General features: G+C 43.5%; 1 protein-coding gene across 1 annotated transcript in view; it reads left to right on the top strand.

The window, feature by feature from the left end:
• Nucleotides 1–25,382, top strand: part of ANAPC4 (anaphase promoting complex subunit 4) — a 1,069,940-nt gene that overhangs the window by 706,113 nt on the left and 338,445 nt on the right. The window contains exon 20 of the mRNA XM_044062163.1: nucleotides 11,465–11,558. Within this exon, the coding sequence (XP_043918098.1) occupies nucleotides 11,465–11,558 (94 nt within the window). The remainder of the gene's footprint in view (nucleotides 1–11,464; nucleotides 11,559–25,382) is intronic.

Genomic DNA, 25,382 nt, shown 5'->3' on the forward strand with positions numbered 1-25,382 from the left:
ACACAGGATAAAACTGAGCACAGGTAAGAAAGGTGTCATGGTAGCAAGTGGAAAAAATCAGAATAAGCCATAAACTGACACAGAAGAGAAGAAATTGAACAAGTTAACAGCTTCAAGTGACTGAAGGAGAATGGCAGTCTGAATGAAAGCTGTAATCATTGAGGCTGCTGCCATGTGGCACAGAGTTTAGTGTCAGGGGTAGTGTGTGACAGAAGAATGCCAAAGAAGCTGAAAAGTAAAGTCTACAAAAAACAGTGCTGCAACCATGACTACTTTGTGGTACAGATACCTTGGCAGTGAAGGCAGAACAGTTAAGGAAGTATGAGGTGACGGAGATGAAATGCCTGAGGTGGGTGGTAGGATGCACACTGTGGGACAGATGAAGAAATGAGAGCACCAGAACAGAAGCCCATGTCCCCAATGGCAAAGAAGGTCAAAGAACAGATTACACTGGGTACATGTGCCGGAAATCAGAAGACAATCTGGTGGAGAAGATTTGGGCCAGACAGGAAGAAGGCAAGTGGAAACAAGAGCATCCAGCAAAGAGATGGATGGATTGTGTGAGAGAAGACCTGAGACAGTCAGGTACGACTGTTAAAGAAGGTAGGAGAGAGGCAGGAGAGTGGCACTGTATCAAGAGCAATGGTGACAGTTGATGTGATACCCTGACCTCATGTAGAATATAAGAAAAAGGGGGTTGAAAGTGATGATTTTATTGCTGTCTAGAGATCCCAATCAGTGTCCCCCAGTTTCTTTAAGGCTTTAAGTATCAAACCAATTACCTTCTTGATATGGGGACTTCAGTTACTTCCTATATGCTTCGTATTTCTTAGACTTTGTTAATAATACTAATGCTCTGAAGCAAATTGTAAAACTACCTACCAGAGGCTGTAGTACTTTAACTTGTTCCTTACCATCCTAGCCCCTCCTGCACTTTCATCTCAAATGTCCTCATTGCTGGTTAAATCTGTCCAAGATCAGTCATTTTCTCTGTCAGACCTAGTGTTATCAGTTTGGGAAAATGGCTATGGGAAGGGGGCGAGCACATGGAGAAAATGTACACAGACATAGGGAAGAGCATGTATACTTCCTATAGAAGGCAGGCTAGCTGGGAACAAAACTGAACTGGAGAACCAAGTACTTTGGGGCAGCTGCACCAGTGTGCCTCCATTAGTATCATCACATAGAAGGAGTAAATCAACATGCTAAGGTGTGCTTGTCTGTCTGTTCTCAGAATTCAAGTATTAGGACATGTTTTGTTTCCTTTATCTGCTTTGATATTTTATTTGCATTAGTTCTGCTAATAATCCTCAATGCTCTATGTGCTGGCTGTCTATTCTTATAGCAACACTCATGCCACACAGGAAAATATGACATAACTTATCAGCAGTGACCCGTGTGGTATTCTGTATATCACCATCCTTCTAAGTGGACTCCATGTGTTATTATGAACCTCTGTGTCCAGCACTCACACCCACTAGAATTGCCATTTTCCCCTTAGATATTCCTTACAGCCTTCCTGTGAAGGGTGATGTATGAATCTCTGTTTCTCTTCATGAAAAAAAAAACTTCCCTCTATTTTCTGTACTCCTGTGTAATACGTATTGCAAAGTTAACTTTTTATTGTCTTTTCTGATGCGTTTTTAAGGATGCCACTATTTTGGAAAACTGTTAAGAGGAACCACCCTTTGCTTATATTTGACAGTGATGTCATCGTATGGGTCAGGCCCTTTGGCTGAACTGAGCTGTGCACTGTTGCATGTATAGTGACATGTTGACTTAGATTCCTTGCTACTAATGAAAGCCCTTGTTGAGTTGTACTTTTCTGATGCAGTAGCAGCAGCGTTTTTTCTCTGACTCATACATGGTGTACAATCAGCCATCCGCACCAATTTTCCAAATCTTGGTACCATTTGGTATAGTTCTGCTTTCCTTTATTAATACCTGACATCATGTACTTGTTCATGTTAGGGGAGGGGTTGGTATAATGGTTAAGGTGTTTGCCTTACAGACACAAGGTACAGAGTTTGATTCTCACAGGGGGTAATTGGCTAGGCTTAAAATGGCCTACAAAGTCAGTTAGCCTAGTACCAACCTATGTGGATTGGAGAAGCCAGTCTGAACTTGACAGCTTAAGTTGAAATATAAAATATATATATATTGTGCATCATTAAGGGAACTGTAGTGTGAGATGGATAATTTGATTTCATCTATAGTTATTTTTGAACTATATAAGCAGAAAAGAAAATTAAATTGTTTCAACCTTTTGTGACATTTTAGGATGCCAGCCTTCTTGTTTAGACTCTTACTGACATTCTTGTGCAATCATTAGTGAGCTATTGAGGATTTTTCCCAGAAGGTCAAGGTTGAGGTATTTTGGGAGATGTTCTTCGTGTTTCAGTGTTGCAGTCATTATAATTGGGGTATCTGCTTGCAGTATAGCCCTCAGTCAGCCTGATTAACAAAGTCTTGGGTCCTGCGTCAGATGCTGTCCCTTCTTCCATGACGTCAGGTCATCAGGGGTATAAAACATGCAGCCGACACCATTACATCAGTCTCTGTTGCTGTGCGGTGCCCGAAGCAGAAGCAGTTTGCAAGTGCAGGTCGGCCGACTCCTGAAATTTTAATTTTTGAGTTTCAGAACCGAAGTCTTCAACTAAAGCTAAGTACCCCGTTGGGGAAACTTTTTCTTGCTCCTTACTGATGTCAGTTAAAGTTAATAATTGCATTACTTGTGGAAAGCAAATATCTCACAAAGATTTTCATTTGTACTGTATTCCTTGCCTGGGCCCTGACCATGACGTACCTTGCTGTCAGTTTTGTGCTTTATTTAATCAGCGCACTATCCGTCGTCGGTAACTTTTCGCCTCTAAATATTTTGGTTCTCGGTTTAATTATCCAGAAATGTCATCAGTTAGCCATCCGACTACTGGGATTCCGAAAAAACACAAAGATAAAGACAGAGACAGGCCTCCTAGGTCCAAAGCTGCCGACGACGCTTCTCCTAAGCCAGTTCGCCAGTACTCAGTGAGGCACTTTTGCAGCCCCTGATACCCGCTATTTCTGATTCGCAGGCCTCTACTGAGACCCATTCGGAGTGCAGTATGCCACGAGATGCTTCAACTGTGGAACCTGCGGATGTCTGTACCTTAGATGGGTCCGGAGCCGCTGTGCACGCACCGGCTTCTGAGGGTGTATTCAGGCATACAGACTTGCATATTAGACCAATGCCTCCTTCTTCATTTAGGCCTAAATCTCGAACCATGCCTAAGACACTGACGCCCAGGCCACATGCTCAGGCCTCTATGCCTAAAAAACAAATGATAAGAATGGCTGAAGATCTTATAACTTTAATCAGGGGAAGCCAACCTCCCCCTTCTAAGAGACCTAGGACTGAAGTTATTTATGAATCTTCTGACCAGGATTCTGACTTTTCTGATTCTTCTGATGGTCTGGATTTGCTCTTGTCTACATATGAGGATTCTGATGCAGAGGACTATTCCCTCTGCTTCCCCTCCAGAGGATTTTTCTTTTGGTGAAACCTTGCATACTCTAAGGGAACATTTCCACTGGGAAAGCCAGGATTTCTCTGATTCAAAAAAGAGGCTTAGGGATTTCTTACTCCTGCCTCAGCAAAGGCCTGTAGCTATACCTCCTGTACTAGACATTGTTGATGATGCCTTTTCGTAATCTAGTTTCACCCCTGATTCTTTACCTCCTGCTCCCAGAAAACCTAACAGATATTACAGGACTCCTAATTCACACAAGTTTCTTTTTAAAAATCCTATTGCGGATCCAGAGACTATTTCACAGGGACCCAAGGGTATTAAGGCTTCTACTGCTAAAAATCCTACCCCTTCTGATAGAGACTCTAGGACAGCTGGATAGATGGGGTAAGAAGGTTTACACTTCTGCAACCCTGGCCATTAGGGCTTTAAACTGCCAGTTTCATATGTTAAAGTATCAACAACATATTATTGGGTTGCTTAAACAGAAAATGATGTTGATTCCTGACTGCGCTGAAAATAAAGAATTGCAGGATTTAATACATTCTGCTGAACAGGTTGGTAAACATACTTTGCAATGTGGATTTGATTCATTAGAGGCCTCTTGCAGGGCTGCTGTTACTGGGTCTGTGCTCAGAAGCCATGCTTGGCTTAAGGAGCAATCTTTGCCTAATCATGTTAAAGCTAAACTGTTGGATGCTCCCTTAAATCAGGACTGCCTGTTTGGCAACAAAGCTGAGGACGTTCTTAAAAAGATGGAAGATAAAGCTAAATCTATGCAAACTGTTAAAGATTTCTTGCAAGTTCAACCTCCTAGATTTAGTAGGCATTGGCCCTCTAAGAATTAGTCCTTTCCAGCACCTTCCAGGTCTTCTCAAGCCAAACCCAGACACAGCAGAAACCCCAGATTTCAGTCCCAGGGGACACACAAGACTAAGCACTGGGGGATTTCCGCACCCAAATCTGGGAGTAGTAAGACTCCCCCCTATGGAAAACTGTCTCAATTACTTGTTTTTAAAACTTCCAAGCAATTCCCAATTGAATGCTCCTTTAGGCGGAAAGGTTGGTCTGCAGGCCAAAAACTGGAAACTCATTACCCAGGACAAATGGGTTTTAAATGTAGTGTCCCAAGGATACAGATTTCACTTTCATACGTTACCAACACCAATCAGGTGGCCAGATCTACCCCCAAATCAGTGGGCAGAGGCCCAAAATCAAGTTCTGTCTCTCTGAAGCATGGGGGCTATTCAGTTGGTACCAGAAGAGGAAAAGGGACAAGGTTTCTATTCAAGACTTTTCCTGGTACCCAGAAAAGGCAATACATGGCGTCCTATCTTGGACCTTTCTACTCCTTTCTGGTGATTCCAAAATTCAAAATGCTGACTCTTCACCAGCTGCTTCCTATGTTAGGCAAAGATGCATGGTTGGCAACACTAGACTTAAAAGAAGCATACCTGCACATCCCTATCAGGGAGTCTTGCAGAAGATGCCTACAATTCAAGCAGGCTACATGCACTATCAGTTCTCTGCACTGCCCTTTGTGAATACCCTGGCGTAGTAGATAAGCCAAAGTGCCTAGCTCCAGTCATTGCATTTTGCAGGCAAAGAAATATTCAAATATACCCATACCTGGATGATTGTCTAATTCAGGCAGAAAGCCAGGACATACTATTGAATCATTTGGCCTTTGTTCAAAGGGTGCTGACTTGTCTGGGGTACACCATAAACAAAAAGAAATCACACCTGGTACCCTGTCAACAAATTATATTCCTGGGAGCAAGCTTGAATACAACTTCCCAGATGATTTTTCCTCATGTCAGAGAAATGGATTCATTTGAGCAACCTACTTCAAACAAGTGGCCACAAAAACTCAGCTATCTGCAAGGCAAATACTGCAAGCCTTGGGGTTCATGGCCTCCTGCATTCTTCTAATTCCATATGCAAGGCTGCATATGAGGAGACTACAGTGGTATCTCAAAAGCTTATGGTGTCAACATTCACAGGATCTAGAAGCAATGATTCCTATCATACCTTGCCTATGCCTAGAGTTTCTTTGGTGGGCAGAGGCCTGCCACCAAAACAGGGGACTACTATTCACACTACCCCCTGCCAACCAAACCTTAACAACAGACGCATCAGACTATGCATGGGGGGGGGTTCATCTGACAGGGAAGTGCATTCAGGACAAATGGAACCCAAGTCAAATGCACCTGCACATAAATCAAAAGGAATGTTAGCTGTACAGAATGCTCTGACAGCCTTCAAGGACCACATTCTTCCAGAACAACTAATGGTAAAGATGGACAACACCACTGTCATGTGGTACATAAACAAGCAGGGGGGGTACACATTCTTACCCCCTCTGCAGACTAGTCATGAGCAACCGAGTGACTCTACAAGCTCAGTTCCTGCCAGGAAAACTAAATACACTGGCAGACGGACAAAGCAGAAACCCCATGGATCCACATGAGTGGAAACTGGAACCAAGGAGTTTCAACATGTTGACAAGCAAGTGGGGGAGCCCAGATATAGACCTGTTTGCCTCCCCCCAGAACCATCAATTGGAAAAAATTTGCACAAGGATTCCCGACAAGCTAGCTTGGAAAGTGGATGCTCTATCCTTCAGCTGGAAAAACCTATCAGTTTATGCCTTTCCTCCTCTGCCTCTGCTCTCCAAGGTACTGCTAAAGATCAAACAGGACAAGCCAAGAACAATTTTAATTGCACCAGACTGGCCACGCCAGCACTGGTACCCCCTCTTGCACAGTGTGTCACGCTTGGCCCCATGGCACCTGCCTCAGACTCCTTCCCTGTTATCTCAGCAGGAGAACCAGATTCTGCACCCTCAGCTGCAAACCCTGAAGCTTGGCTAATTACCTAATCTCTCCTTTACCATCCCTCAGTAAATCAATGATGGATATCATTTTAGAGGCAAGGAGGCCTAGTACTAGAAAATCTTATGCTACAAAATGGAAAAGATTTTGTGCATGGAATCGGTCTCAAGGGATGAGCACAGCAGTGACCAGTTTACCTCAGATTCTACAATACTTGACTGAGATGCTTCATAAGGGCTTGTCCTTTTCCTCCATCAGAATTCATGTCTCAGCCATTTCAGCTCATTACAGCACAGAGCCTCCCCTCTTCTCTCACCCACTGCTCAAGCAGTTCCTCAGAGGGGCCAAACTTTTAAGACCACCCAGGAGAGCTCCAACTCCAGCGTGGGACCTTAACTTTGTCTTGGAGAAACTCACTTTTCCTCCTTTCGAACCAGCTGCTACTGCAGATTTAAAATTCCTTTCTTGGAAAACCGCTTTTCTTTTAGCAATCACTTCTGCAAGAAGGGTAACTGAATTACAGGCCCTTATGGCAGTGGAGCCATTCATCATCTTTCATGCGGACAGGGTGTCCCTCAGAACCACTCCCTCCATCATGCCCAAGGTGGTATCCACTGTGGCTCTTAATCAGTCCATTCATTTTCCTACCTTCTTTCCTAACCCACAGAACCCAAAGCGGAACGGATACTGCACTCCTTAGATGTGCACAGACAACTTAGGCCACTGCATTCATTTCTGCTATGAGCACCATGGGAAACCTATCCCACAGGGCATCAGACCCCATTCAGCCAGGGCTGCATCTACCTCCACAGCCTTTCTCAGGGGTGTTCCTACCAGGAACATGCTAGAAGCTGCTACCTGGAGTTCTGTACATACTGTCAGCAAGCATTATCATTTGCCCATTTTCTCTAAATCCAGAGCTGGCTTTGCCACTGCAGTCTTGCAGGGTCTTATAGCTGGTCCTAATTCTATTTAAATTCCTCCTCCCAACGTTAGCTTTGGGAATCTACCCAAATGTAATGACTGCAACAGTGAAACACGAAGAACATAGTAAAGTTCTGTAAACTTACCATACATGTAGATGTTTGAGTGTATTCGCTGTTGCAGTCCTGGTTACCCTCCCTCCAGCCCCCTTTCTTCTTTTAGCTATACCTCTACTCTCTCTTACTGTGCTCAAAAAGCTTTTTGGTGTATTTGCTTTTTTGTTGGAGGTATATCCTTGTAATTATAGATTTAATTGCTTCCCATTAGGGGGGCACTTGACATCTGGGGCAAGAAAAAATGATGTAATGGCGTCAGCTGCATGTTTTATACCCCTGACATCATGGAAGACGGGGCAGCATCCGACGCAGGTCCCAAGACTTTGTTAATCAGGCTGATTGAGGGCTACTGCAAGCAGATAACCCAAATGTAATGACTGCAACAGTGAATACACTCGAACATCTACATTTATGGTAAGTGTACACAACTGTACTTTTCTCCTTTTTCTAAGATGCAGTGATGTCAGTGTCACTATATATATAAATAGCGGGTGTGAGAGTAGAGCAGCTTCCTAAATTCCCTTCTGCAAGAACACCTTTCTTTTTGTAATTTTACATATCTAATGATGTTTGCATCCAAGTGATAACACACACTTGTGATAGCAGTTAAGTATATTGACAACAAAAGAGTTGATGTCTTGTCACAGAGACGGTATTAATTAATTCTGTCACTACCCCATTTTGTCCATTTTGTCTTACAGTGCATTATTTTTTCTGATAACTCTCCAGCAGTGATGTTATGGAAATGCACCACTTTTTAAATATAATTTATCGGCACACTTAGTTTTTACAGATGTCCTTCTATTCCCATGTTGCAGTATTCATAGCCTTTGGGTTATCCTTTGCTTAGCTACCTGAACGTTTGGCAGTATACAAATGTTTTAGTCACTGCAAGGTACGTGGGACGTCTGACATTGGCCGTAGGGTGCGTGGGCTATAAAAGTGACGTTCGCACATACCTTTCTTCAGAACTTCTTTGCCACCAGTCGAACATCAGCTCTTCCTGCCGTCAGATCTTCGAATTTAAGATAAGTACCCCATTGGGGCCGTTTTCTTCTCTTTTAGGTCACTGCATGCCTGCTTAGGTTCATGTTGTCCAGGAAAGGAAAGTATAGGTGCAGACATCAGATCCCCCATAAGGTCACCCATGACCACTGCCTTTTCTGCCTAGGGCCCAACCACAACCATAAAACCTGTGCAATTTGTCAGACCTTCATTCCTAAGACTCTTCACAGCTGTCTGCACACCCTAAACATCTACTTAGAAAACCAGCATTTTAAACGTCTGGCTCTGCCGATGGAAGGGCCATCCGGTCAGACCGTCAAGCCACCAAAAAAGAAGGCCAAAGTTTCCAGGACTGAACCTACTACTGCACCTCCTAGACCCAACATTCCCCCTTTGGCCAACATTCACCTAGAGGAATGTATGGAACCAGCTGAGTTAGGTATAGTTGGTACCGTTCGGGAGTCCACAGAACCTAGGGCTGAAAGCACGTCCATGGAGGTTTTGCAGACGTTGGGCGCTGACGACAAGGGGAACCTCTGCTTGCAATGGAAGTCCAGACCAGTCCTTTCACTGCTTTAGAATAGTCTGAACCTAGGCCCTCATTAAGCCCTACGTCCTCCAGGCGTACCTCTTCCTTAAAAAGGAAACAAAAGACAAAACATGTATTTCCTCCTTCAGAAAGCCTGCCTGATTGGCAAGCTTTCTCTCAAAGTTTATTTAATGCCTTTATGGCCCTTAGGCCTTCTTTGCCTGCTTCCCCTTTGGCTGTCCCACCAGTTATCAGTCCTAGGCCTCAGACTGAAGGTCTTCTTCCTCTTGAAGCTGAGGACTCTTCAGATTCCTCTTCAGTGGACTCCCTTTCTTATGGCTGTCAGATGCATTCTCCTCTTGGATATGCCTCCCTTGAGGAGGACTCGGCTGAGGAACTGGTGGCCCAACATGGAGTCACCCTGCAGGCAGTCTATATTCCCTCAGCTCAGAACACTCAGGAGACACCTTGAGCAGGTCCTTGTCACAATCCCATGAATGGATCCTACACAGGGATGTGTTCCTGGACTTAGTCCACAAGTGGGGTGCACCACAAAGAGATCTGTTTGTGTCCCCTCTGAACAGACGGCTTCCACTCTTTTGCACCAGGGTAGCCAGCCCCCTAGTGAGGGCAGCGGATGCCTTTTCTATCTCATGGAAGGGGATGCTTCTCTATGCATTCCCCCCTTCCCACTCTTACAAAAAGTCCTGCTGAAAATTCAGCAGAACAAACCAAAAATCTTGTTGGTGACTCCCTTTTGGCCAAGGCAGCATTGGTTCCCCCTCCTTCTGCATTTAGCCAGAGGCAATCATCACAAGTTACCTCACAGAGTGGACCTTCTCACACAGGACAAGGGATCCGTAATCCAGCCCCACTTGGAATCTCTGAACCTAACCCTGTGGGTGATAACATTTTGATCCCTTTCAGACACCTTTAATGTCCTGCAGGAGGCCCAGAAATCCAATACTAGGAGATCTTATGTGTCTCAATGGAACACATTCTCCATTTGGTGTCTTCAAAGACTACTAGACCCATTTCAAGGAGAGGTCCCTTTAGTGCTGTCCTACCTGTGTGAATTGTTGCAAGCAGGGCTGGCATAATCTTATGTTAAGGCCCACATAGTTGCTATTTTGGCTTGTTGCCTCTTGACCCTCCTCTTGCCTCCCAACTTCCAGTGAAGTTGTTCCTTAAAGGAGTACTGCACCTTAGGCCCCCCGGAGGACAGTTCCACTCCCATGGGACCTAAACTACGTTTTATAGAAGCTCACTGTTGCTCCTTTTGAACCAGCATCAAAAGCCTCTCTAAAATATTGCACTTGGAAGGCTGCTTTTGGTTGCCCTGACATCAGCTAGGAGAGGGTCAAAGCTCCAGGCCCTTATGGCCATCCCACCTTTTCTAGTCTTCCAGAAGGAATGAGTGACCCTAAGGACCAACCTGCCCTTCATACCTAAGGCGGTCAGTGAGCTGTCCCTGAATCAATGTATTCACCTCCACACATTTTTCCACATCCCCAGAATGACAGTGAAAGAGTGCTGCATTCCCTTGATGTTCACAGACAACCAAGCTTCTACCTTGGCAAGACCAGGTCTCTTAGGAGATCAGAGCAATTATTTTTCTCCTTTCACCCCACAGCTCTGGGAAAAGCGGTGACAAAACAGACCGTTTCTGTTTGAATTTCCAGGGCCATCTCCTTTTGTTACACCTACCATGGCAAACCTCTAACATCAAAAATTAAAGCCCACTCCACTAGAGCCATGGCCTCATCTAGAGCCTTCTTCAACGGGCTGGACACTGCTTCCATTCTAGAGGCAGCTACCTGGACATCTGTCTATATCTTCACCAAACACTACAAACTGGGCCATATTTACAGGTCTAGAGCAGGGTTTGCTAGGGCAGTCCTGCATGGATTCTTGGAAAACAGTTCCATATCAATCCCTCTTCTTCCCTTTGAGCTTTGGCATGCACTCAAAGCTTATGAATACTGCAACATGGGAATAGAATGACATAGAATAGTGTAAAATCTTAGCCATAACCATAGATGTCCTTCTCCTCCATGTTGCAGTATTCTGTCTATATATATATATATATATATATATATATATATATATATATATATATATATATATACACACACACACACATATATATAATGTATATATATCTGTATATAAAATAAAATGCCTTGTTGGATGACACAGGACTTGTGCAGCTTTCCCTGGGACTGGAGTCCAACTGGGCCATTCATTTCTGAGGAAAGGTACGTACAGATGTCACTTTTATGGCCCACGCACCATACGGCCCACATACCTTGCACTGACTAAAGCTTTTGTATACAGGCCGGATGTTCAGGTAGCTAAGCAGAGGATAACCCAAAGGTTATGAATACTGCAACATGGAAGAAAAGGACATCTATGGTTATGGTAAGATTTTACACAACTATTCTTTCATTCAGAATTTAAGTTTGCTATGGTATTTTATTTTATTTTGTTTTTAAGTACCAGAAAGTTTGTTCAGATTGAATGTTTCATGGTCCTTGACTGTTGCTTTAGTATCTTAAGGATGAAGATGATGACCTGCTAACACCCCCTAACACTGATGGAAACCATTGGTTCAACTTTGTTCAGAACAGCACACACCTGAAAGGTAGGAATGTTGGCATTTTCCACTCATTGTGTGATGCAGTCAAATAGTGTGAAATGTGACAAGTAGCTTTTACTTTATGTATTTCCTGTTTCAGACATGGTATTATTTTATAGTTCAGCACAAAGTTCAGTATTGTTTAATATTAATTTCTGGAAGCTAAGTGAATAAAGTATATTCTAAACTAATTGCATAAAATGTTAGTAAGTATTGGATCTGAAGTTTGGGGTCCTCCTCAAAGGTATTTGATTGGGTATCCAGTCCTTCCATCTTAAGTCTAGCGATTTTTTTTCCTCTTCAGCTGCTGCTGTATTGAAGAATTTGCCATCTGTCCCTGCATGCCTTGACATATTATATGTAAAGAGACTGGTTTTAGCTTGTGTGACCACCAGTTATTTTCTGTTGTCCACACAGTTCAGCTGTTGAACCACACATTTGTTCTGGAAAAGTTCTCGTGATCAAGGCTTAGAAAATGTAAGCATCAAAATGATTGTGTTGCCAGTAGATCACAAGCCAGGCTTCGTAATGGAATGGCATGTACTGATAGGGGAGAACACATGACATTAGGAACTGCTACAAGTGCTAGCATTTCAACCAGCCTAAGGACACAAGAGGGAGAACATCCAGGCCTGTCTAATATGTCTGATAGGATGGTGGTGGTAAAGTGTTCCAAGTGCAGGAATCAGTAGGAGGGACCGTTGTGTGATCCTGGCAGGGCTAAAACACACAGGAGACAGTTTTGCTGAGTTTGTCTTGCCTTGGAGAGTTTTGAGAATACAAAGAGCACTCTTTCATTGAGGCAAGCCTTCCTCTAAGATGAGGGTCCAGCACCTTGGGTTCATGTTATTTTATGTATTTCAGTTTGATAAGTGGACTGGTCGACAAACCTTTTTTAGCCAAGACCCAGAACCATCTTGGCTGATGGAAGTTGCTCTTAAGAGTTGTACCTCTGACAACATTCCCAAAGGAAAACAGAAGAACTTTGTTGTGACTTTTCTGCTCTTGGGGTGCACTTCAAGTGTCACAGTCTTCTCTACATCTCCTTTTGGTCAAACAGGGTTCATTAGCCCACTGGGAAGAGGCCCCACTTGACCTTCCCTTGTCAAGATATGCAGATCAGGTTGTGGATATCAGTTATTTGTGTGACTTATTTTGGTGGGGCCTGTGCAGATCAGGCAGTGCATGTCAAACAGTAGTTTCTTTGACTTATTTTTGGAGGGAGCTAGCCTTAGAGGTAAGGGAGTGCACTTCTGCGCAGCATGGAGCAATGTCAACAGCACACTGCACAGGCCTCTCTCAGCCATTGTGCTGCCATTTTTAGGTTTGTCCCTGAGCATTGTTACCTCCATTTCTCATCTGTTACTACAGCCAAGAATTGGGAAGAGAAAAGTTTTTTTCTCACCTGATGTTTCCTGGGAAGGAGACATGAAGGATGCTGAAGCATTTACTACTGTAAAGAATAAGGATGCTGAAATCTCTTGTTTGCATCTCCCCCAAACAAATGCGCACACACTCACTCACCCACTCACCCACTCACCCACTCACCCACTCACCCACTCACCCACTCACCCACTCACCCACTCACCCACTCACCCACTCACCCACTCACCCACTCACCCACTCACTCTCTCACACTCTCTCACTCAATCTCTCACTCTGTGGAGAAAACTTCAGGTTCATGAATGTCTGTGGACTAGCATTTACCCCCTTCCCACTCCATAGAATCATTTTAGTTCGTATTTGGGAAAGAATGAAGAAGAACCTTGATTCACTCCCTCCCCCAGTGATGACTGTGCACAAAGATGCTTCTTTGCTTGCAAGAAGCAACTGAATATGCTTCCTTGACTTCTGAAGAGGTAGATAAAATCTACAGACTCCTTTTTAAGCATGTATTTTTGTCCATTATTAGTCCCAGAGACCACAGTACTCTATAACTTTACTACTTCACAAGTCTAAAGCCTTGGGCGGGATTGGAAAAGAGGGTGCAATCGTCTTCCAAGTTGTAGCTTAGATCTTTGAACTGTTTTGTTGTTTTCTAGGTTACATTCCTTCTTAGTGGATGAAGACAGTAGGCCTTTATCTCTTCCTTATTATTGAATCAAAAAGGGGATGGTTTAGGAACTTTAACATGGGTTCTACAGTGGTCTACCTTGTGGCCTACTTTAATGTTTTTTAAACACTTTTATTGAGTCATCACTTGTAAAGTAGGCAAACTTGTATTTATGTAAAAGTAAACAAACCATATTAACAAGTTCATTTAGAAACATTGTATATCATATGCATTCTTCTATGTAATATAATCTTAACATTACAAAAAATTGTTCAGTTCTTGCCTTCCTTTAAACCTCATTTCTTCTGCAAAACAATTTTCTGCATGTATTGTTCCCACAATTTCTAAATTTTCAATGTAATTTACTCCTACCCTTGTCTAAACCTCCCACTTTTCCTGTTCTTTTAACTTTGTTATGATATTCACTGCTTCAAGTAGGGTTGGTTTAGACTCTGGTTTCCATTTTCTAGTAACTGCTTTTTTTGACAGCCAAATGAATTAAACTTAACAAGTCCTTGCATTGTCTAGGCAGTTCAGATTCTGTGTCCCAGATCAAAAAAAACAATTTCCTCAGTAAAACTCATTTTCTCACCCAGTATTTCTAACAGGGAACTATGTAGGGAATCTTTGAAGTCTGCAGCTGCCTCTTTCTTCACCATCACACCTGCAACGCTTGCCATCTACCTGAGGAAAAATTTGTTGAAGCCTGCTTGGAGTATAAAAGTACCTATGCAAACACTTCCAAGCAAAACTCCCAAATTTTCTAGATTTTAAATATATAGGAGCCGCACATATGTCCTTCCATTGTTTCTTTGTGAATTGCTTATCTAATCTGTCTTCCCAATCTTTTCTGACCCCTCTGATTGATTCCTATAACTATCGTGCAATATTTTATATGCCCTACTGATCCCTTTTTGAACAGCAGCTTGTGTTCTGGATTCAACTAAAAACTCAACCAATGGAGGTCTTTCTCTTTAGATTCTCCTTTCCCTTTATCTTTGCTTATACTCTGATATCAACCCCTGATATGGAAGTTAGTCTCTAGCCTGCAGTTCAAATGCGTCTTCCCATTCTATTACTTTTGCATACATACAAATATTTCAAGTATGGGTATTAATGCCCTTTTTTGTTTGTTTGTGTCTTTCGGCTTTTTTCCCGGCTAGGGGTCACCACAGCGGAACTCCGGTCCACTAATGATTGGTAGTGGATTTTTACGTACCGGGTTACCAGCCCTGACACACAACCTTCAACAAAGGCATGCCCCATTCACGTATGCCTCCACACAGAAGACGCTCTAGCTGAGAATCGAGTGGGACAACGTCTTGCTATGAGGTGACAATGCTACCGCAGCACCACCATTAATGCCCTTCTAACCTCCCAATATATCAAAACAGTTGTTCCCATAATAAGTGTCTAGGCTGTTCTTAAAAATATCTAAACTAGTACGTACTTTGATGTAATTTGGTTGTCTGTTCCGTGCATCAGCTGCTGGCTCAGAGAACCAATTGGTACACTTCTCATTCCTTTAGAGTCATCTACATAGGCTGTCTAATGATTCCCTACTACTTTTTGATAACCTCAAACATTCCCAGAGGTAGTTGTCTCTAAATGCCATATATACCTGAATAATATGTCCTCTTAGACATCTGTAAGAGACACTGTACAAGTTCAAATATTTTAGTCTTTTATAATTTAAATTTTCACATCCATGGATGCCCTTAGTATATTTCTGCTGTACTTTTCAGTTTACTCCTGCTTGTTTTCTTATAAGGTTTCCCTATTGTTATTCCATACTCAAGTTTGCATCTAATGTAATTAACAAACAATGACTTCATAATTTATGATTTCCTAAGGGCCTAGAATAGAGCCCTGTGGGACAACCTGACTGTAACCAAGAACGTCACTTGTCCAGTTGTTGTATGATACTTGCCATGAACTGTTTGTTATCTATTCAGCTATCCAACTTATCAAGAGTAAATCAAAACCTGGCTGTTCTAATTTATTGATCAGTGTTTTGTGTATGACCCTGTCAAATGCTGAAGTTAAAGCTATATAAATTAGACCAAGGAACAATTTTTCATGCATAGCTCTTTTTGTATTGTTATAGAACATCACGTTACAGGTGATTATATTTCTGTTTTCAACATATATATGTTGATATATGGTTTCAACTCCCAACCTTTTCCATTCTGACAATAACTTATCCAATATTACTTTCTCCATTATTTTTCCACAACATGAAAGTAGACTTAAGGGGCTGTATAACTTTGGGATCTGATGTTGTCCATTTCATTATGCCACACTACTGGGTTTATGGATCCGACCTCAGGTCCGACTCGGCCATTTCTCCAGATTTACAATCCGAGCCTCAAGCTCTGCCCTCTTCCATAATGCCCTACTCCTTCTCTAATCCCTCAAATATCGTTTGCTGCCTTCCAACTCAGATGCGATTCCCCAGCCTCAATGTAGAGATAAGTGACTTTCCTATTTTTGTGGGTTTATTCTACAGTGAGTTCTGTTCTTTACTCTTTTATTCTCATTTCTCTCTTAATAAATATATATATATATATCTATTTATATATACATATATATATATATATATATATATATATATATATATATATATATATTTTTTTTTTTTTTTTTTTTTTTTGTTAGGTCAGTTTTTTGTACTTCTCCCCTCCCTTTTTAGCTACCTCTTATTAGAGGTTTTTGCTGGCATTTGGGTTGCTTCCCTACCCCCTTCTCTTCTCTTTCTCCTCTTCAAAAAAAAACAAAACTTTCTTGGTATTTTTGATTTCTCTTTAGTGTTAGTCAGCCTCCTCTTTAGTGCTAGTGTGTGTCTGACTGTGTCTGTGTGTCTGTATGTGCGCATGCACTAACCCTGCTTCCAGTATGTCTGATAAACGTATGGGTTCTGACAAACCTACAGGTTTCAAAAGGTGTGCCTCTTGTGGACATAATGTTTCCCAGTCTGATGTCCACAAGAGGTGCATGTATTGTCTTAGGGACAGGGTATTTGGAGGTCGAGTGTGACATCTGCACAGACTTCAACCCCTCAGACTTGCTGATCAATGAAATAAGTTTTATTTTGAGAGGTCTCTTGCTGACCTTTGGAGCTCAAACTCCCACTGCTAAGGAGTGAAAAAAGCGTGCCCCGTCAGCTGCCCCAGGCTCCGCATCTTTTTTTACCAGAAAAGTGCCAATTTCCTCTTATGATCCAACCTCCTGTTTTGGAACTTCAGGTTCTGGCTTTCCCAAGTGGGCCATTGTAGGATCATGGAATTTGCCTTTCTTCGAATCTGAGGGGAGTGGGTACTGGACCCAAGATGCCAGTGCTGACTCCTTGGGGTTGGTCTCAGCTACAACCTTTTCGGAGCTGTCTCTGCCCTTGGGAGCTTTGGCCCTTGACTGTTCAGGCCCAGTGCCTTCTAAAGGTGTCTGATCCAGAATAGCTACATCCTTCTCTCCGATGGAGAGGGAATCGGCTTCCCCATTTTTGTCTGCTTTCCAGGTGGCAGAGAGAGTTTTCTCCAAACCGCAAGATGCGGCCCGTGATACCCGGGCCCTAACCAGTCGTCTTCTGATCAGACCTTTGCTACCATCCATCTTGTCAATAGTCAGCCCCTCTAGGAGAGCTTCCAGACCCTACCCTCAACAAGGGGGTGCCCCGGTCTTCTGAGTCCTCTCCTAAGTGTCCCGTAAGTAAGGTTCATCAGAAGGGACGGTGCAAGAGGAAGCATCTAGACTCCCCTCTGGAGTCATTGATGGAGGTCACTGACTTTGATGAAGGAGAAAGGTCTCCCCGATCTCCACCCGACGACATCTCCTTCGGGGATATTTTGGAAGTACTTAAAAGGATGGCTGGTCATCCCAACCCCTTTTCTGTAAGGAGTCAGTGTTCTTGGAGGCCATCTGGATGGGCCCATCTACGTCCTAGGTGACACCACCGGCGGGCAAGCTTATTGATCTGATCATCTGCCAGACATGGAAGGAGCCAGACACCATGCAGCCCATCCTTAAACACAGGGATAATTACCTTAGTCCCCTAATGACAGTCCGTTCAGGAATAAAGACATCCCAGTTGATGCCATCGTGGTGTAGGCAGTCACTAAAAATGAGCTTAAGACTCTTGGGCTTTGGACAGGCATGGGAAGTGAGTGTATGCCTCAGCCACCTTTACGCTGAGAGCATTAAATTTCTTGGCACACTTTACCCACTTCCAGAGAGAGATCTTATCAAGGAACTCACCAACTCTTGGGTGCAGTCTTTGTCGGAGGACCTCAAGAAGGTATGTCCCCATCTGACTACTATGTCCTCCATTTCCAAACAAACATGAAGCAAGAAGGTATCACAGAAAAAAACACACTCCACACCAGAAATGATAGAAAAAGACTTTACTGGTGCATCTGGTACCTCAGCTTTCACCTTCAAGGAATATTATTGCACTCAAACAGCTTAAACTTTATACACCGCATAATTGAATAATCTATTGCACATTCCTAATTAATCAAACAATCAATCAATTTGTTCAAATCATCAGTGTATGCATAAGATTCCCTGCCTCAGTTTTACATCTCTTGCACAATATTGGATGTATATAAATACATAAAAGACATTTCAACAAGAAAGTACATAATATATAATAATTATGAAATATACTTCTTACTTGCTACATAAGTACTTCCTAAAGACTTGTATCAATGTAAACATATACTAATACAGATAAATGATTACAAAATACATGACCAACTCCTGAAAATATATGTATTCTGATGTAATATAATGATTATTTTAAAGAAGTTTATCTGACATTCAAATTGATGTATAAATTTAGTCCCTTAGGATATAAAGTGCCATAATTGATAATGCTTTTAGTTTCCAGTTGAACCAGTTTATCTACAAAATTTTCACCCTGACAAAAATAAGGCTTGGCTAACGCACTGAAAAAAGGGAAGAATCAGTGCCATCATGAAATGTGCAAAAATGTTGAGCAACTGTACTCTCCTTCCTGCCTTATATCACTAAGATGTTTCATAACCCTCTTCTTCACAGCCCTTTTAGTTTGACCAGTGTACCACTTTATTATAGAACATCCACATCCCAAGATGTCCAATCTAGCTAAACTGCAAGTATTTCTGCTTCTTGAACTGTTTTAAACTGTTTAAAGTTGTTTTTGCACCTGCACTTTTAAAGTTTGTCCTGTTTGTTGCATTTAACTGTTGAGGCTACACACTCAAGTGCGCTAGCCTGTGTTACATATTTATTGCATTGTCCTGCTGTTTGTTGCAAAAAAGAAAAAAAACAAAAAAATTATCCTTGTTTCCCGTCTTTCCTGACCTAGAGTAGTCCAAATACAGGCTTTGCTGTATTCTGGACTTTTGGAAAGTTCCTGTGTTGCCCATTTCCTTTCTTGGATAGAGGGAGGCTTCTTTGTTCACCAGTGGCAGTGGGGAGCTTAGAGCAGCCTATCTATCCCTGGAGGAGTGTTCCCAGCACAAGAATCTGGTAATCTAGTGGCCATTTTGGGCCAATTTCTAGCTCTTTCACGTCCCCCTGTATAAAACCCGCTTTGGCGTGGCTTTGCGCGATTTTGCGCATAGCACAGCATCGGGCAGCTCCACTTAATTGGGTTTAAACCATTCTCGGCTCCACAAAGTCTGCTCTTTTTTCCCTTAGAACTGATCTAGTTCTCATAATAAACACCCTATTCCTACTCTAAAGCCTGGCACTTGCTCACTAAAGCAATTATATAAGTCAGCATTAAAAAATTAAAAGCACTACACCCTCACAAACTCCCCTTGAGTACCTTGATGTTCATCGTGCATACAGCTGCAGTCATAACAGATGGGTTTTCCTGCCGTCAGGCGGGTCCTCGGTCGGCCGAATACCAAAGTCTAGGTCCGGCGTCGGATGTCGTCGCTTCTTCCCTGACGTCAGAGCAACAGGGGTATAAAAGAACCAGCCGACTCCATTTTCTTCAGTCTTTCTTGCCGCGCGGTGCCCAAAGCAGAAGCAGTTCGCAAGTGCCGGTCGGCCAGCTCCTGAGATTACAAATATTTTTCAACTGAAGTCTTCTTGAAAGCTAAGTACCCCGTTGGGGAAACTTTTCTTGCCTCAGACCGATGTCAGACAAAGTTAATAATTGCATTTCATGTGGGAAGCAAATACCGCATAAGGATTTTCATTCCCTCTGCATTCCTTGCTTAGGCCCAGACCACGACGTCTCGGCCTGTCGTTTTTGTGCTACATTCAACAGACGCACTATTAAGCGTCGGGCGGAGTTCGCCCAACACTATTTTGGCAAAAAGTTTAATTACATTATGTCGTCGGATACTCCGACTCCAGTTTTAAGTAAAAGACGCAAAAATAAGGACCGACATACGAGGTCCGCGACACGCCAAAGCCGACTACAGGTGGTCCGGTTCTCAGTGAGGCGCCTACGCAGCCCCTGACTACCGATGACACTTCTTTCGCGGTGTCTTCAGTACCCGAGGTCGCAGGCTCTTCGGCCCACACCCCGACTACAGATACCGAAGCCACTCTTGGCAGTGAAACTCAGAATTTAGACAGGCCTGCCACTTCTCAAGGTGTCTTCAGGCCTTCCTCTTCTTTTTCCATCAAGGCTTTCACTAAGTCTAAAGCAGCCATGCATACTAAAAGACAAGCCCCACAGGGCCCCTCTCAAGGCCCCATGCCTAAAAAGCAGATGCTCAAAATGGCTGAGGATTTGATTACTCTTATCAGGGGTTCTCAACCCCCTCCGGACAAAAGGCCCAGAGTGGAGGAAGAATCCCCTTCCTCGGACCAGGCCTCCATTATTTCAGAACATTCTGAAGACCAGGAATATTCTTACTCCCCTTTTGAAGATTCTGATGCAGAGGAGTCCATTCCCTCTGTCTCCCCCCCTGAGGATTACTCTTTTGGGGAAACCTTACATACCTTGAGGGAACACTTCCACTGGGAAGGCCAAGAGTACTCAGACTCCAAGAAAATGCTTAGGGATTTCCTCTTGCTCCCTCAGCACAGGCCTCTGGCTATACCTCCCGTCTTAGACATACTAGATGTGTATTCGGAGGCCTGCCTTAACCCATGTTCTTTACCTCCAGCTCCAGTCAAGCCTGACAGGTATTACCAGGTTCCTGATTCACACCAATTTCTATACAAAAGCCATGTGGCTGACCCAGAAACTATTTCACAGGGTCCCAAGGGAATTAAGGCCTCCACTGCTAAAAATCCATTACCTTCAGAGAGAGATTCCAGAGCTTTAGAAAGGTGGGGGAAGAAGGTATACACCTCGGCCACCTTAACCATGAGGGCATTAAACTGTCAGTTCCATATGTTTCGGCCACCTTAACCATGAGGGCATTAAACTGTCAGTTCCATATGTTAAAGTACCAACAGTTTCTGTTATCACAGTTGAGAAGCAAAATGTCACAACCTGAACAACCAGACTTGAAGGAGTTGCAGGATTGGTTACATAGTGCAGAACAAGTGGGTAAACATACCTTACAATGTGGTTTTGATGCTTTAGAGGCCTCATGTAGAGCTGCTGTTACAGGATCAGTCATACGTAGACATGCTTGGCTCAAAGAGCAAACTTTACCAGATCATGTTAAAGCTAAATTACTGGATGCACCTCTGCCAAAAGATGTATTATTTGGTGTTAAAGCTGAGGAGGTATTAAAGAAAATAGAGGAAAAGGCAAAATCAATGCAAACAGTGAAAGATTTCCTACAGGTACAACCTCCACGTTTCAGTAGAAATTGGCCTTCCAAAAATTGGTCCTTTCCCGCCATGGACAGACCCCAAAGAGGTAGATACAGGCGCCCGAGGGGTAGAGGGCAATCTCAAGGATCGTTTAGAGGCAGACAATGGCAAGCACCTACACAAAGAGGTGGTGAGGATAGCTCACAGCCATTCAGAAAGCAGAACCAATGACTTTCCCCTTTGCATGCCAAGCAAGGCTCAAATGGCAGCACCGTTAGGCGGAAAACTGGCATTATTTTCAAAAAATTGGCATATTGTCACAAAAGACAAATGGATTCTGGACATTATAGACAGAGGCTACAGATTCCACTTTCACACCCTTCCAAAAATGAGAGGCATGCCAAACCTGCCACACAATCAAAGGGCAGAGGCACAAAAACAGATTTCAGATCTCATGGACATGAAAGCTATTCAAGAGGTACCTGCACAAGAACAGGGTCAAGGTTTTTATTCCAGACTATTCCTGGTGCCAAGAAAGGGAAAAGATTGGAGACCTATTTTGGACCTATCCATCCTAAACACATTTTTACTCGTGCCAAAATTCAAGATGCTCACATTACAGCAGCTTCTTCCCATGCTGGGCAAGGAGTCTTGGCTGGTAACATTGGACCTCAAGGAGGCATACCTGCATGTCCCAATCAGACAAGATTGCAGAAGATACCTCAGATTTCTTGCAGGTTCAACCCATTATCAATTCTCTGCATTGCCCTTTGGCTTATCTACTGCGCCCAGAGTGTTCACGAAATGCCTGGCATCAGTAATTGCCTTCTGCAGACTTCAAGGGATACAAATATACCCATACCTGGACGACTGCCTGATCCAAGCGGAGAGCAAGCACATACTTCTAAAACACCTGGCGTGTGTAATAATGTTGTTGAAATCTCTCGGATACACAGTCAAGTCAAGACTAATACCCTCTCAAACAATACTTTTCCTGGGTGCCAGCTTGGATACAAACACCCAGATGGCCTACCTCATGACAGAGAAACAAGGGCAACTAACTCAATACTTAAGAAAACTGGCAACTTTCACCAGGCTGACTGCAAGGAAAATCCTGCAGGCTCTGGGATTCATGGCATCTTGCATCCTACTAATCCCATGTGCAAAGCTGCATATGAGGAAACTTCTGCATATGAGGAAACTTCAATGGTACCTAAAAAACCTATGGTCTCAACACAGCCACAGTTTAGAGACAATAATACCACTGATTCCATGTCTGCAAAAGGAATTTCTGTGGTTGGCTCAAGCATGCCAAAGAAACACAGGTCTACCATTCTGCAAGCCTCAAGCAAATCAAGTCATCACAACAGACGCCTCGGATTACGCCTGGGGGTGCACATGACAGATCGGTGCATTCAGGGCAAATGGTCCCAAAAAGAAAAGCACCTACACATCAATCAAAAGGAAATGCTAGCGGTAATAAATGCTATTACAGCTTTCAAAGACCTGCTGCATCCAGGCCAGCTATTGATAAGGACAGACAACACCACAGTCATGTGGTACATAAACAAACAGGGAGGAACCCATTCATATCCCCTATGCAGGCTAGACATGTCTCTTTGGAACATGGCTCTGGAATTGCAAATCGAGCTTCAAGCACAGCTCCTGCCAGGCAAGGAAAACACACTGGCAGACAACCTAAGCAGACATATGACAGACCCACACGAATGGAAGTTGCATCCTCAAGTTTTTTTAAAGATAATTCAAGCATGGGGAAGGCCAGACATAGATCTCTTTGCCTCCCACAGACATCACCAACTGGCAAAATTCTGCTCAAGGATCTTTCATCCACAGGCCTGGAAAGTTGACGCACTCTCTTTCAGTTGGACAACAATGACAGTTTATGCCTTTCCACCTCTTCCTCTGCTGCCCAAAGTTCTAGTAAAACCAGAGCAGACAGACCAAAGATGATTCTCATTGCTCCAGACTGGCCAAGACAACACTGGTACCCACTCCTGAGGAGCCTGACGCATTCCCCACTATGGATCCTGCCTCTAATGCCTCTTCTGCTGACTCAGCACAACTTCAAAACTCTTCACAGTCAGCTGAAAACACTCAATCTAGCCGCATGGAAGATTCCTTAAAATCACAACAGACCCTACTCTCCAAGGAGGTGCAGGATGTCATTTTGGAGGCCAGAAGACCTTCTACTAGAAAAGCCTACTCCGCAAAATGGAAACGGTTATGTGCTTGGAATGAGAAAAAGGGCCAGAACCCTGGAATACTGAATTTACCTCAAATATTACAGTACCTAGCTGAGCTACTAAGCAGAGGACTTTCATTCTCCTCCATCAAAATCCATGCCTCAGCCATTTCTGCAGAATACAACACTGATCCTCCTTTATTCTCTCACCCCCTCTTAAGACAGTTCCTCAGAGGGGCTAAGAATATAAAACCCCCAAGGAAACAACCAGTACCTGCTTGGGACCTCAATTTCATTCTAGAAAAACTTGCTTTGCCTCCCTTTGAGCCAGCTGCCTCAACAGAACTGCAATATTTGTCCTGGAAAACAGCCTTCCAGCTGGCTATTACCTCAACTCGCAGGGTTTCGGAACTACAAGCCCTCATGGCTGTGCAGCCTTTCATCATTTTCCATCAGGACAGAGTATCCTTGCGAACCAACCCTTCCTTTATGCCAAAGGTAGTATCCAGGGTAGCCTTGAATCAGGCTATCCACTTACTTACCTTTTACCCCAATCCTCAAAACAAAGGTGAGAGACTACTACATTCCTTGGACATTCATAGACAGCTACGTTATTATTTGGACAGAACAAAGCCTTTCAGAAAATCAGAGCAACTCTTTGTGTCCTATGCTACCAGAGCTCAAGGGAAGCCTATTTCCAAACAGACAATCTCAAAATGGATAGCCCACTGCATACGCTTTTGTTACTCTTTTCATGGTAAAACTGTACCTGCAGGCATCAGGTCTCACTCCACAAGGGCCACAGCCACCTCTGCAGCCTTCCTCAGGGGGGTTCCTACCAAAGATATTTTGGAAGCTGCCACTTGGAGTTCTGTACATACTTTCTCCAAGCACTATCACCTACCATTATACTCCAAATCTAGAGCAGGCTTTGCCACTGCAGTCTTGCAGGGCATCCTGGCTCCTCCTAGTTCCACCTAGTGCCTACCACCCCTTTTTAGCTTTGGTATTCTACCCATCTGTTATGACTGCAGCTGTATGCACGATGAACATAGTACAGTTTTGTACCTACCATAAATGTAGATGTTCGAGTGCTAATACAGCTGCAGTCCAGGTTTCCCTCCCTCCTTCCCCTCTTGGGACAGGCCTAATGGCTAACACCTCCTCATACAACCTGATTGGGGTATTCTTTTATGGTGTATTTGCTTGCAACTTCTGTTTTTTGATTATATTGCATTGCATTATTACATAAATTTATGTATTGCCTTCCTTCTGGGGGCACCTGACATCTGGGGCAAGAAAAACTGAAGAAAATGGTGTCGGCTGGTTCTTTTATACCCCTGTCGCTCTGACGTCAGGGAAGAAGCGACGACATCCGACGCCGGACCTAGACTTTGGAATTCGGCCGACCGCGGACCCGCCTGACGGCAGGAAAACCCATCTGTTATGACTGCAGCTGTATTAGCACTCGAACATCTACATTTATGGTAGGTACAAAACTGTACTTTCCCCATTGGCCCTTTTTTTCAATTATAAAGGAATTCCCAATACTGTTCTAGCATGTCCAAAGGTCAGTTGTCAATCTCCTCTCCAGTCCAGCTGGTGAATCTGGGAATCTTGAGGCAATGTTACAACTGCCTCATGTACACAGACAACCCTCTCCTCCTCCCAACAAATTCCAACACATGTGAGAGATGCAACCATATAGCCAAACTGGAGCCTAAGATCTCTCAACTCAGTACTGGCGAAACCAGTCAGTAGGAGAAGGAAACCACACTCACTACAATTCCAGTCTCACATAAACCTACCACGACAGCAAACCAAACACATAAACACACAAAAACATACTCGGAGGCTCTAAATA

Source organism: Protopterus annectens, chromosome 2.part1 (assembly GCF_019279795.1).
Source record: "Protopterus annectens isolate FY-2018-M chromosome 2.part1, PAN1.0, whole genome shotgun sequence".
Classification (NCBI taxonomy): Eukaryota; Metazoa; Chordata; order Ceratodontiformes; family Protopteridae; genus Protopterus; species Protopterus annectens.